General features: G+C 37.2%; 1 protein-coding gene across 1 annotated transcript in view; it reads right to left on the bottom strand.

Annotated features, from left to right (window-relative positions):
• The window catches only part of AMMECR1 (AMMECR nuclear protein 1), an 88,916-nt gene that overhangs the window by 7,536 nt on the left and 68,255 nt on the right, over positions 1–13,125 (bottom strand). Inside the window, exons 3-5 of the mRNA XM_015615987.2 lie at positions 11,833–11,947; positions 3,528–3,618; positions 1,662–1,758 (exon numbers count right to left, since the gene is read on the bottom strand). Coding sequence (XP_015471473.1) covers positions 1,662–1,758; positions 3,528–3,618; positions 11,833–11,947 — 303 coding nt within the window. The remainder of the gene's footprint in view (positions 1–1,661; positions 1,759–3,527; positions 3,619–11,832; positions 11,948–13,125) is intronic.

The following is a 13,125-nucleotide window of genomic DNA, read 5'->3' as shown; positions in this document are numbered from 1 at the left end:
TCTTTTACTACCTGGATAACGTACAAATTACTCCTTTCTTTCCGAGAGACAGAGAGAGAGAGAGACAATCAACATGAAGAAGACAGTGAAGAAAAGAGTTAAGTTTTAGATGGGGAAGAGAGAATAAGGAGATGCTTTATAAGCTGAAATATTTTTCTGTTAAAGCTATGAAGATGGACAATAATGTTCTGAAAAAAATCTCCTTTAATTCATGACAGAGTATATTGGGAGGAATGGAGTGTTCAAAGTGTGGATTTTGAGCAAAAAGTAGGGTAATTGTGATACAGTGAGTTGCTGGAACAGAGTGGAGCGAAAATTTGAGGCCTTGAGGGCAATGAGAAAACTGTTTCCAGAAAAGCTCAGAGAGAGATGAAGAGGACTTCTGCCTTTGAATAACTTATCCTTAAAAAATGATATCCTTAGACTCATGGCCCAAACACACCTCAGAGTGATGTGAAATGGGAGGAGTGAACTGATGACAGATTTCCGGGCAGCTGGCATCAGAGAAATAGAAAACTATAACAGAAATAGTTTTCGCGTGAGAAACTCCACAGATTAGCAGAAGAAGACTTCTGTTTCTCTACAAAGACTGGTGAAAAGACTCTAGCAAGAATTGGGACTGTTTTAAACACCAAAATTCCAAAGTTTTTTTGTCTCTATGTTGTCATGTGAACAAGAGAATGGTGGGTAGTGGGGGATAAAAATGGTTTTCTGGAGGTTTATTCTGGTGTTTTTATTCTTGTAATTTTGTTAATAAACTTTCTTTATTCCTTTTAAGTTTTAATCCTGTTTTGCTCTTGTTCTAATCCATATCTCACAGCAAGAAATAAGTTTTCTACTAATTTTTTAGTTACTGCCTTAAAACCACGACATTTATTTGGTGCGTTGGCTGGGAAAACAAAATTGGCAAATCTAAACCACCACAAAGCCATTTCTACAGACATTCATACAGACTCCTCTACCCTTCACCACCTAACAACAATATTATGGGCTGAGTATCTGCTGCTAATTCTGAAATGCTTTGGCTGCCACACACTAAGGAGCCCTCAAGAACACGTTTTAATAAATTAGCAAAATCAAACTAAACTAATATGAAATAAAATATTAAATTCTTCTCTCCACTCCTGGGAATACCCTGACACAGTTTCACTAGTACACTGGCTGTCAAAGCAGTGCATGGCTTGCATGTCTCACACCTTAAGATTAGGGAAACCTGTACTCCACAGGGCATAACCCAAAGGTTTCTCTGAGGACCCAGCAGATTACGGATCTGACATGACAATATACCAGTAGCCCTACCACACACCATCTGCCCAAATAAATATAACAAGAGCAAGTAATCCCTGTTAACCACAGTCCTGAACAACCACTACAGACAAAAAACCTTCTGTGAGAAGCCAGAGCTGAAACACTGCTGCAAACATGCAGAGTTATCAACCCAAATATGCAGGTACGGTGACATATCATGGCCTGGTATTGAACAGCTCTTACTCCTTAGTGCCACTCATCCCTGTGCAAGGCTTCTCCTAGGTCTGTACTGCTCTTGTGGAAACAAAGCAAATGTTTGAGAGAGTTCACCATTACCATCTGCAGGAGCACTTACTAGGAAAGAGCACCTCCCAGCATTACAACAGGGCTATGCACAGTATCCCAGCACATACCTGGTTAGCTTTATTGTTTTCCTGAATTCATTAGTAATCGGAGCTTTGTAGCCTCCTTTCCTCAGCAAGGAATCTATGGTTTGAATGTGGTCCCAACCTGTTGAAATTTACAGCAGCAGCACGAATTAGTGAGAAATGAAGCAATAGTAACAGATGTTGCAAAAGCACAGTACAGTGTGTGGTACTGCTGAGAGCACAAGGGCTCTGCTGGCATTTGGTATAAATCAAAACATCACTCCCTACTTCCAAACAGCTGAAGGAAATACCACAAGAAATTTAGGATTTCTTTACACACACAGCTTAAACAACATATATTTTTCATCTCATAGCTGAAATATATTAAAAGAGAACCTGCTCCATCCAGGTGTCCTACACTCTGTGTGTGATACTAAACTAAACTTCCAAAACATTCAGTTATGATCATGTATCACAGCCACTCTAGACATAAATGTCTATTTTATAGACATTATATTTATAGAATATATAATAACAATATATAATTAATAAATAATATACATTAATAAACATTAATAAATAATATATATAATATATGCATATATTTATGAAAATATGGAAAACCAAATTCCTGTATATCATTTAAAATAATTATTAGCCTAACATGTGGCACAGAACTTGAAATAACTTCTTCATAAATATCACTTCACTTTACAGAGATATAGCTGATTTTAGAACAACAATATATTATAGGTGTCTGGATAATGAAGGAAGATATGGATAAAAAATACAGATTCATTAACGTACTCAATAAAATCTTCATGCTATCTAAACCTCCTATTTATTTAAAAGCTCTCATATTTTAAATAGCTGTTAGGCATGTTCTTTCCTAAAGATGCAATTATTAGTCACATTGTTCCATTAAACAACCTGCAAAAAACACAGCAGACTTGGGCACATACAAAATACATATGAGTAGCTCTGGAGACTTTAAAGAATCAGATTGTAATTCATGGTCTACTAAAACTAATCAGAAATTCAGACACATACCCCCACAATTCCTGAATTTTAAAAAGAGCTTGGAACACTTCTACACTTTTAAGAAACTATCTGGAAACAGAATTATCAATTAAAAAGGATTCTCAGTAAATATAACAGCAGAACCCTTCGTAGACCAACTTATATATGAAAAGGTGAATAAAAAAAGAAATCAGCAGTAATACAAACTGTAAAAGATTGAGACAGACTAAGACAGACTATCAGCCTGGGAAATAAAAAAAAGTAAGTGCTCAGAGTCAGCAAAAGACTGTTCAACAAAATCTACTCTATTTTTTTAAATTCACAAGCTTAAGTCCATGCTTCTATTAAAAGGGACTTTTAACAACATTATTTCATACTTCCATATTGAAAATAATTTCCTTCCATCCATTAAAAACTCTGTGAAGTCAGTGTCTGTAATGGGAATTGAGTACTGGCAGGAAGTACCTGACTGAAAAACAACTTGATCACCAGGAATTCAGGAATAAATCATAGTTAAGATAATTGTCCAGCCATCCCAATGCTTAACAGAACTTCTGCATCTCCCTCATATCCCAGCCTAGCAGCCACACAAAAATTGGAAGCTTTTAACAACTGTTAGACTGGGTGACAGCACTGTACCACCCTTCCACATTTTATTTTCCTGTAGCTACACTGCATTTATGACTGGCTTAACAAACAGCTACAGTTTACTGAATCCCCATAGAAGACTGACACAGGCATGTAATTGGCATTTTATATAAGAGTCTTCTTACAATTAAATATTGCTCCATAATCTGACATCAGTGCAAAGTCAAATATTGCACTTTAGCTTTATATATATATATATTTAAATTCTTCACCAGATCATATGAAATAAAGTGCAACAATGACCTTGCTCCTTTGCAACCTCTGGTAAGTAGGTGGCCGTGCGCTTTGATCCTTTCTCGTTGATGAATTCTATTCTAATGCCATGTACACCCACCTGCAAGAGATTGGCAGCTTCATTAGTACATTACCAGAGAAAAGATACAACAGCTTTTTGACATGGTAAAGCCTAAAATGTGAACTGTTTGTTCAGTGATTAGCAGCATTTCACACAGTCTCAGAAGGTGGCACTGCAGTGGGTGTCATCTTTTTGAGAGACAAAGAGGTGTTCACTTACAGCCACATAAGCTCAGCAGCAGCATAGGTGCATAGGATGTTCCTCTGCTCCCCACCATGCAGCTTTATTCCTGGGCTGGAAGAAATCCAGCTGAGGAGCTGAAGTTGTTCTGTCTCCTCTGACACTGTTACCATTGTTGTTGCTAATAAAATCACCTGGTCACCAGCTATAATCTGAGGCAAAATAGCTGTGCCCAATCTAATGAGGCTTCAATTGAGAGCATTAATTTTGTTCCAAGCAGCAACCGAATGATCAAGGATTCATCACACTACGGACTTGAGTCTGGAGCCTTCAAAATTTCTGCTCACATATGAGGAGGAAATAGAAATATTACGAAGTACTCGGCCTCAAACTCCTATTTCTATGCTACTATGAACTGTAACGTGACAAAATGATGGCATGGAAACCAAAATTACTAATACCAAGGAGCTGGGTGCAGATAAAAATCCAAATGACAAAAATATTGCAAAAAAACAAAGAGGCCTTTCCAGGGCATTGTTTAAGCCCCTGTTTTCAGGTTACAGTAATTCTGTGGAGAGTACCTGCACTGGGATCAGGCCATAAAAGATACTCCATTGCCAGAAGGTTTTCAGTTGCTTTTGAATTCTGTGCACAAACACAAAGCATTATTAGATGGACATATTTATGCCCACATAACCAAGATGTTATTTCCATTTGAATCCAAAGGTCCCAACACTGCACATGAAAATGAAGAGTTAATGTTTTAAAAGGGTATCATGTTGTTTGGTGTGGCACATGGTTGTGGACAGAAGTTTAATCAAAAAATGCTGTAACAGTTTCTCCAGTGACAATTTATTTATTTTACCATAACTGCAGGGCAGTAAAAAAAAAAAAAAAAACCAAAAAACTTACAAAGCTCTAGCACTTCTTTAATTAACATATTTGCTTATATTAAGAGTTTAATTTTTAAACTTTTCATTCTTATTATATATGATATAAGCAGAGGAAATGGGAGGAAGAGTCTTTTGTGGCTGGCCATGACCACAACCATTTTTCTCTATGAATCTGATATTGTTCATAAATGGGAAAAATGTAACTTTGTGACTAAGAAATTTATTTCACTGCAACTTTTAACATGTTATTTCATTACCAAACACTCCTAAACACCAACTTTCATTACATGGATATATATAATCACTACAGAGATCAAAGCTGTACACTCAGAAGATATAATTATGAGCCCAAAGGCCTGAATGTGAAATGAAATTATGTTAGAAGCTGAAAAAAACCTAGAGAATTTATGTCAAACCCAGTAACTTTCTGTAGCTGGTGATTTTGTAACTGTGTATATTCAGTACTAATATTAAATATTCCCAGGGTTTGCATACCTTTAAATCCTGCAGAATATAAGATTCTAAATGCTACACAAGTGTTTTGCATAATAGTGACCACGTAATATTCATGAGCCACTAACCAGGAGCACTAGTGATGTATAAAGTATGATACAACAGTAAAGTTGCATCACTGCCCTGGATCTTCCCCATTAACCATTATAATGGACTTTTATGCCCATGCCTGTAGAAAAAAGGGATGTACAGCAGAGGAAAATTTCGTAACATCGTGTGGATCATGAATTCCAACTGTGTAGCTGAGCAGGACAAACAGCTTTTCATTGTTCAACTTTAGTACCAGACTTAAGTTAAATAAATGGAAGCCACACACAAGCAAAGTAAAAATGATCCATAACAAGACTGGCATGGGCACAGTGTGGAATTTATTTTAACTTCCTCAAGAGACTGGTGTTCAACTGATGCAAACTTCTGTGAGATTTCCCAAAATAGCACTCTCCAAGATGGGAGGTATGGACTGGATATGTGGAAGGCATTAACTGCCCTGCTACCAGGACCAGTACACATCTTCCTACACAGCCTCAGGGTTCTGCTTCTCAGACTAAAAATACTGATACACTACAGGCAGCATTCTGTAAAACAACATTTGTCTGTGAAGCTTAGAAAAACAAACCAATCTTATGCAGATGGAGCTGGAGTTCTGTCTCACCTATTACCATTTATAAAGGAAACGACTGCCTACAGGTATCCTCTGGAGCTGAAAAGGGACCACAAAACTGCTGCTTCAGCCTCCCACGTGGATAGGAATATATTTAAATTGTTGCTATTGGGAGAAGAAAGCAAGATAAGGAGAGAGACTTAGGCAAAAAACAATCTCTATCAATAGTAATATTTCTAATGGGTTTTAGAGAATGAAATACTGTGTCCTATATAAGCAGTACTTGTAAACTTTCTGATCAGTTGTGTAAGTGGACAGAGGCTACATAAAATTAGGTTCCATGACAATATTAATTAAATTAACAGACCTTTCATTACATCTAAGGATTGCATTAAGCTACATTATTTTACTTCAGAAATAACCTTTACAAAACTTCAGACTTTGTTGTGTATTTGAACACTTTAATATTAATTTATACATATTATTTTTTAATTAATTCTTTATTCCCATACACCTTGGAATGAGAGAAAATATGTACATGCCACACTTATTGTTTTGTCAAGTGCCTATGGCACTTACCAGATTACTGCCCACAATACCTCTCTCTATATATAAGAAAAAATGGTTCCAAAGTCCCCTCTGACACCAAAACTGAAGCAACTGTCCTGATGGGCTGTTCTGCCCCAAGGCTCCGAACACAGTTCATCAATTTGTTCCTCCTGGACTGACTCTCCAACCATACTGAGAGGAAGAAATAACATTATTCTCATTAGACCATCCACAAGGAATTTGGATAAGCACCTTAACATCAGGCCTTGTTGACACTTAAGTTTCTGTGAACTCCGCTGTGGAGGAAATTATCATCCAATAATGGTTCTGTTCAATTATATCTACTGCACTGAAATCTGTGGCAATTTTCATGTAATCACCACTAATTAGTTTAAGATTAATTAATTGTAAAATAGTTGTTCAGAAATACATTAAAGGAGGTAACAAAGAGACTTTTACAGAGGATCCACGTGGAATTCTCCAGAGCCAGAGCAGTGCAACATCCCCTTGATGTCAGGAACAAGCATCTGCCTGTTCCTTATGCCCACTCACTTTCTGTGTTCTCCTGCATCCCAGACCTTCTGCGCAGCCTGTGCTCACATGCCAGTGGCACTGTGACACCCTGCTCTGGGTTAGGGACAGCCCTTGTACTAACTTAGGATTTGTCAGCTCAATCTCTGCAGCAACCTAGAAACTTTTTCCAACAAAGATGCTGGCCTAGAACTTGCACAGTATTTCTTATGATAACACAGAACAGTAACTTTCCCCTTTATTTACCTAATACTATGGAAACATCTGTACACAAATGTTTTTGGAAATGGAAACTTTCAGATTAAGTGACTACTGTTATCTTCTTGAAGCTGATCCCATTTACTATTAGCTGAATTCTACAGCTTTTCAGCCCCACATTTGCAGCAAATACGCTGGCTTCTTTCTGACCATCTTTAATAGCATCTTAATACTATATTCTGATTTAACAACAGAGGTAGAAGACTCCTCAGGAGGTTTGTTGTCTACTTCATGTTAAGCATAATCATTCATTTACATACATGGAATCGCTGAATGTTGTCCAAAGAGAGTAACATTGAGATCCAGACATTCTTCTCAGTTCTACAGAACAGAATCTGAGAGCCACTGGTGTCATTGCACTTGCAGGCAGGAAAGAACTTCCACAACTCTTGAATACACCCACTTTGTCAACAATGAAAATCCACCTTTCAGTCAACACTACTGACTACAGCTATTTAAGCTATTATTTAAACCAGTGCACACAGACTAAAGGCCTTTTCTATCAAGACAGCACGTACAATTCTGCAAATTTTACTTTACTGAAGAACAGCAACTTTGGGAAAAAGACCTCTTTCAAGGTGTTTTAAGGAAGAGCTAATGCTCAAGTCTAGCCAAAAAGTTCTTTGCTATAATTACATACAATTGCAATGCTTTAGATCTTCCTGTTTATGAAACTTTCCAGTTTAATGCCTAAGGCCCTGGCTAAGCCTTGACTTTACCTGGACAGAATATTTGCCAACAGACCCAGACGTTTTTTGCACCAAATCAGTATTTGAGTCACTATTTGACTTAGAAATTTGACCCTATTAATATGACAGCTGGATCAATTTTGATGTGGGCTTGAGGAATCATTTCTGGAGGTGGTTATCCAATCCTTCATTGATTTTGTTGTTTGTTTGCAAACTATGGGATGCTAGTGCAGTATTTTAGTAGTTAATAGTGATTTTATATCACATGTGTTGTTAATAATGGTTATTATTTGATTGATTTTTAACTGCTCTAAGATTTTGCTCATTCATTGTGTATATGGTTTTGTGTTGATATTGATGTGCAAGACGGAAGTACATCTCATTTTTTATTTTTTTTTAAAAAAAAACAAAAACAGGGGGAATTGGTGCCCTAAAAGCATTTGATTAGTGTAATATGTGCATTAGAAATTTGGACCACAATGATGAAATATTTACATCAAACATTTAGAAAGATCATATAAGCTGAATTTACAATTAAGTGTACCACAGCTAAGTCAAAATAATTTATTCATTTCAAGGAGAGAAGTGCCTGTGTTTTGTTCACAGGTTCAAAAAGGTCACTTATTCATCTGACCAGACTGTCTGCCTCTGAAAACATGAGATCCAGTGAACAGAGAAGTCACCATATAACCTTAGAACTCCAGACAAGATCAGAAGTGGACCTGCCAGGACACAGTTGTGTCTGAAAACTACACAGACAGTTTGCCAACAGAAATTTTATGTTGTTATTATGATGTTGTGTCTCTACCAATTTTTTTTCAGTTATTTTCTGTTTTAAGATTTAGAAAGATGTGAAGAACAACCTGGACATCGATGCCCTCAGTCAGTCACTGATCGGCTGCCAGCTGACATCACAGGAGCAGCAGACATTCCAAGACTGAATCACGTTAAATCATAGTCTGTGAGAAGAATTTTGTAGAAGATCTAAAGGAGTATAGAGACTCCATTTGACTGTATTTTTGTTATTGTAACTGTATTTTTACCCTTTAAGCAAATTGCTTTCACGCTTAGATCGCATAAATACCAGAGCACCAGTGTGTTAAAAGTAGTTACAGTTTAAGATAAAAAGTTTAGCCTGTGTGATAACTGTTACTCGTAGGTTATTGATAACTTTAGAGAAGATATTAGTATAAAGTGTAAGTATTCCCCCTTCAAGAGTTAAAGTGAGCATATTTGAAAGTTCATTTAACTTTAAACTTTAAAGGAATTCATTCAACAAATTATGAAAGCCTGATTAGATGGGATTCTGGAAGCATGGTGTAATTTGTGTGTAACAAACTGCTTATAGTAATCATGCTGTGTACAGTCCTGACGAACTGTTTGCTAACTAACATCCAGAAGCGACAGAACATATGGGTCACTTTGGCACACTTGACAGGCCAAAAATCAATGTGTCTAAGCCTAGCCACACCTGGAGAACCTTTTGCACCTGTATTGTAGGAGTCCCTGAATGGGATCCTCAAGCATTTAAAGGTTTAGTTAGCAATGAAACTCAACTGAATCAATTGACAATGTTACGAGAGTGCAATCGCACCGTTGGTTTCACATCAAGACAACTTGCAGCCTGCTGGCAAGCAAAAATTGTTGAAGTTTTCAATGTTACCATAGGGCCCCCGGAAGAACTGGACTTGTTAGGCTTCACCAATACCTCAGGTGGATGGACAATGTTTGAGCTCCCGACAAAAAGCCACTCCAACAAAGTAACGCAACACTGAGCTACAGTTAACCCTATAGTTGATCTTATCACTAACACCGAAAGTAAAGCCTTTTATTCACAGTGCGAACTCACAGGACAATCACCAAGGTGATTACCTAGTTCAATATTTTTAATCTGTGGAGATAGAGCATGGAATGGAATTCCTGCTAGCCCACATGGAGGACCCTGTTACCTTGGAAAACTTACTTTGTTCCATCCAAATTTACACCAATTACTGAATAAAGCTGGTAAAATAAAAAATATCAAACAGTCAAAGTGAAGCCTGAATGAATTACAATGCGATGATGTTAGAGACCCAGACTTCTGGGGTCATGGTATAATATGGCTAGCCTCCTTTTCTACTCCAGGAGCAGCTGCTGCTAAAGGCTTGTCAACTCTAAAAAAGCTAGCTTGTTGGACCAGGAAAGAACTGAACTTAACATCAACAATGTTAAGTGAACTTTCAGCTGATGTGAGTAATGTACGCCATGCCGTATTGCAAAATCAAGCTGCAATTGATCTCTTGCTCTTAGCACATGGACATAGTTGTGGAGAGTTTGAAGGTATGTGCTGTTTGAACCTTACTGATCATTCCGTTTCCATCCACAAGCAACTAAAACAGCTACAGAAAAAGAAGATAGTGACCCCACTGGAAGCTTGTTAGCCAACTGGGGCATTACTGGATGGTTGAAGACTCTTGTGCTGGAAGGGGGATAAATTTTACTTATGGCATTAATAGAGATAGTTGTTTCTGTAGAAGTGTAAAACGAATCCCATCTAAAGCCTGGCTTGTGCAAAAAGAGAAAGGGGGAATTGTAGAAGAACATTTTGATAGAATAAAAGCATGATATTTTGTAAAAGCCTGTCTGCACAAGCCAGCCTTTGATATAAGTGACAATACTAAAGGCAGTGTCCTTGAAACTCTCCTGAAGCAGCGAGAAAAAAGAAAAATAAATCTTGTGTACTGAGAAAAGAATGAAAACAATATGTATTAATCAATAGTAACTTGCTAAGCCTGTGGACCCTGTCGGACCCTATAAAAGTGTGCTAAAGATAGAAATAAACGACATACGCCATACTTCTGTGAAGACTCGGTGCATAGTCTGAGCGGTTTCTCAATACATCTCAATTCAGAATTACATATCAGAAGGTAAGAAGCCCTTGTTACTATGAGGTGAACAGGAAACATGTCTTTGTCAATTTTCAACTACTGTAAAATTCGTAATAATGAGGTTACTGCTCATACCCTCCTCTGGAGACAATGGGGCCTCTTATGGTTCTAACAAGTGCAGTTTCTACTAAATACATATTTTTTATGTCTAAATACAACAGAAAGCCTCTTTTTCTCCAAAGAATTTATAAACATTTAATCAGGCTAAATTATTATTAAAGGGAAACACTGTAGTTTTTGTGGTGTCTCTGGCATTATGTTTGCTATTCTATGAAAATTTCAAAATTTTTCTTTTGTCCACTCAGAAGTAGATTCAAAGAGGAATGCAACATGATGACTAAGATGAGTTCATCTTAAGTCAAGTACTTTTTTTTCAAGCACCTAATAACAAATAATTTGGGAAAAATACTGTTACAGACTAACATGTCTATCAGTATACACTGTCACACACATGTCAGCATTTGCTTCTTCTCTTTTATGCTGCTGTTCAAGAGGATGCATGTATGTTTCCTAGAACCAGGCAATTAGAATAGATTCAGCTCCATGTATAAACAGTGTGAGAGCAATAATTTACATGGCCTCACTGTATGAAGGCTTTGTGAGGTATATGCAGGACACTCTGAAAGTAAATGAAGTTTGGGGGAAGATGAATGTCTCTACTAAGCTAAATGAAGCAGCTTGTTATGGGATTGCAATTTTTTGCAGTGCTTGTTTCCAGAAGCATACATCAGACTGTTAACTTCCATAATGGAACACCCCTTTCCAGAGTCAATGGATTGATCTACCAGGTAGATGCTGCAAACAAGGCCTCAGGACACCCTTGCTCAGACAACACCTTCCTTGATGGAATCTTAGACATAACTTAACATAACATAATCTTAGACAACTCTGAGTGCCTTTGTGGGCAAAACCACAACTTTATTCCATTTGCATGGCTCAGACTCTTGAGCTAATGACAGTTTTATCAAAAAAAAAGTCATTTGAATCTATGCACATAACCATCTGTACAGAGTTCAAAACAGTGACAGCTACACTAATATATGCAGATAATTTAAATAGTGTGACTTCAGCTATAGATGTTCATTTTCAAAAAAGATATCTGACATTCTTACCTCCCAATCCATGTAGTCACACACATCTTCAAAGTTAGTGAGTAGAGACACTGAGCAGAAAAGCCGTGGCAACTCATCCCTCGTCATTGGGGGGAAACGACTATCTTTAAGGGCACTGTTGGAGACAAAACAGAATTTCAAAGGATTTTTTTTCTTTTTTTTAAATATCAAGGACCTAATCTAAAGAGTATTAAGGACAGAAAAGAAATCCTGATGAAATGATGACCAGTTTGATAATCCAGTCACCAATGTAACACTGATCAACATTCCCAGTTTTTTCCTTAGACATTTGTTTTGGTTCTTGGCTGGCCAATCAGATATGTTTTGAGGGTCATTCTGTCCTGAGATGGTCTTGCTACTATGACAATCTTAATTAAACACCAGCAGAAAGCTTTTGAAAAAAATTTACAAAAGCAATAGCTCTTCCACTTGCAACTTGTAAACCTCTTTCAAAAAGGATTAAACTTCTCAACACAAAGTGGAGTGTGAAGTTCTGTAACTTACAGTGATCAAACAATATAGTAATCAAATTGTAGAACTTAATTATTCAGTGAAAAAAAAAATCCAAACAAGCAGAATATTCTCTTAAAAAAACTAATATTCATGCTTACTAGCAAAGATGAATATAAAAAGGCGAAAACATCCAAGGGCTTTACAGATCTGTAAACCTACAGGACCTGGAGATTCTGCAAAGCAGATGTCATGATTAGTAACAGGGAAGCTTGCAAACAGCTAATCCATGGGTAATGTACTGTTCTACAGACAAACGCACCTAGTGGGCTAAAATCCACACCAAGGGAAGCTACCTGAGCACAGGCTAGCATGCCTGGAAACACACAGCAAGCAGTGCCATGAATAAGAACATCTGTAAAAAAACTATTTGCTTAAGTTTGGTTAAGAACCAGTTCAATTGGCAAAGGGAGGGTTAAAGTGAGGATGGTGTCTCAATCTTTTATTCTCTTAAGCTTTAATGTGAATAGAAACATGCTTATCCCCAACAAAAACAGCAATCTGCTAACTGAGTTTTTGGGTAAGTAAAGAGAATTTAAGAGACCTACTGAAATACTACCAAGCTCTTCACATGTCTCATTGTTTCATCTAACAGTTAGATTGTTCTTAATTGTTTTACTTGGCCTAGAGCCAGTGGCTGCCAACTGCTAATCACAGCCAAGGTACAATCACAGCCACAATATAATTACAGCCATGGTATTAGAACAAGGGCTGCAGGCTCTGCACCAGAATTGTTTTGTATAAATAGTAACAGAACTTCATTAAAGCGGACCACATAAGGAC

Source organism: Parus major, unplaced genomic scaffold (assembly GCF_001522545.3).
Source record: "Parus major isolate Abel unplaced genomic scaffold, Parus_major1.1 Scaffold306, whole genome shotgun sequence".
In the NCBI taxonomy this organism is placed as follows: domain Eukaryota; kingdom Metazoa; phylum Chordata; class Aves; order Passeriformes; family Paridae; genus Parus; species Parus major.
This window is presented reverse-complemented; position numbering and strand designations above follow the sequence as displayed.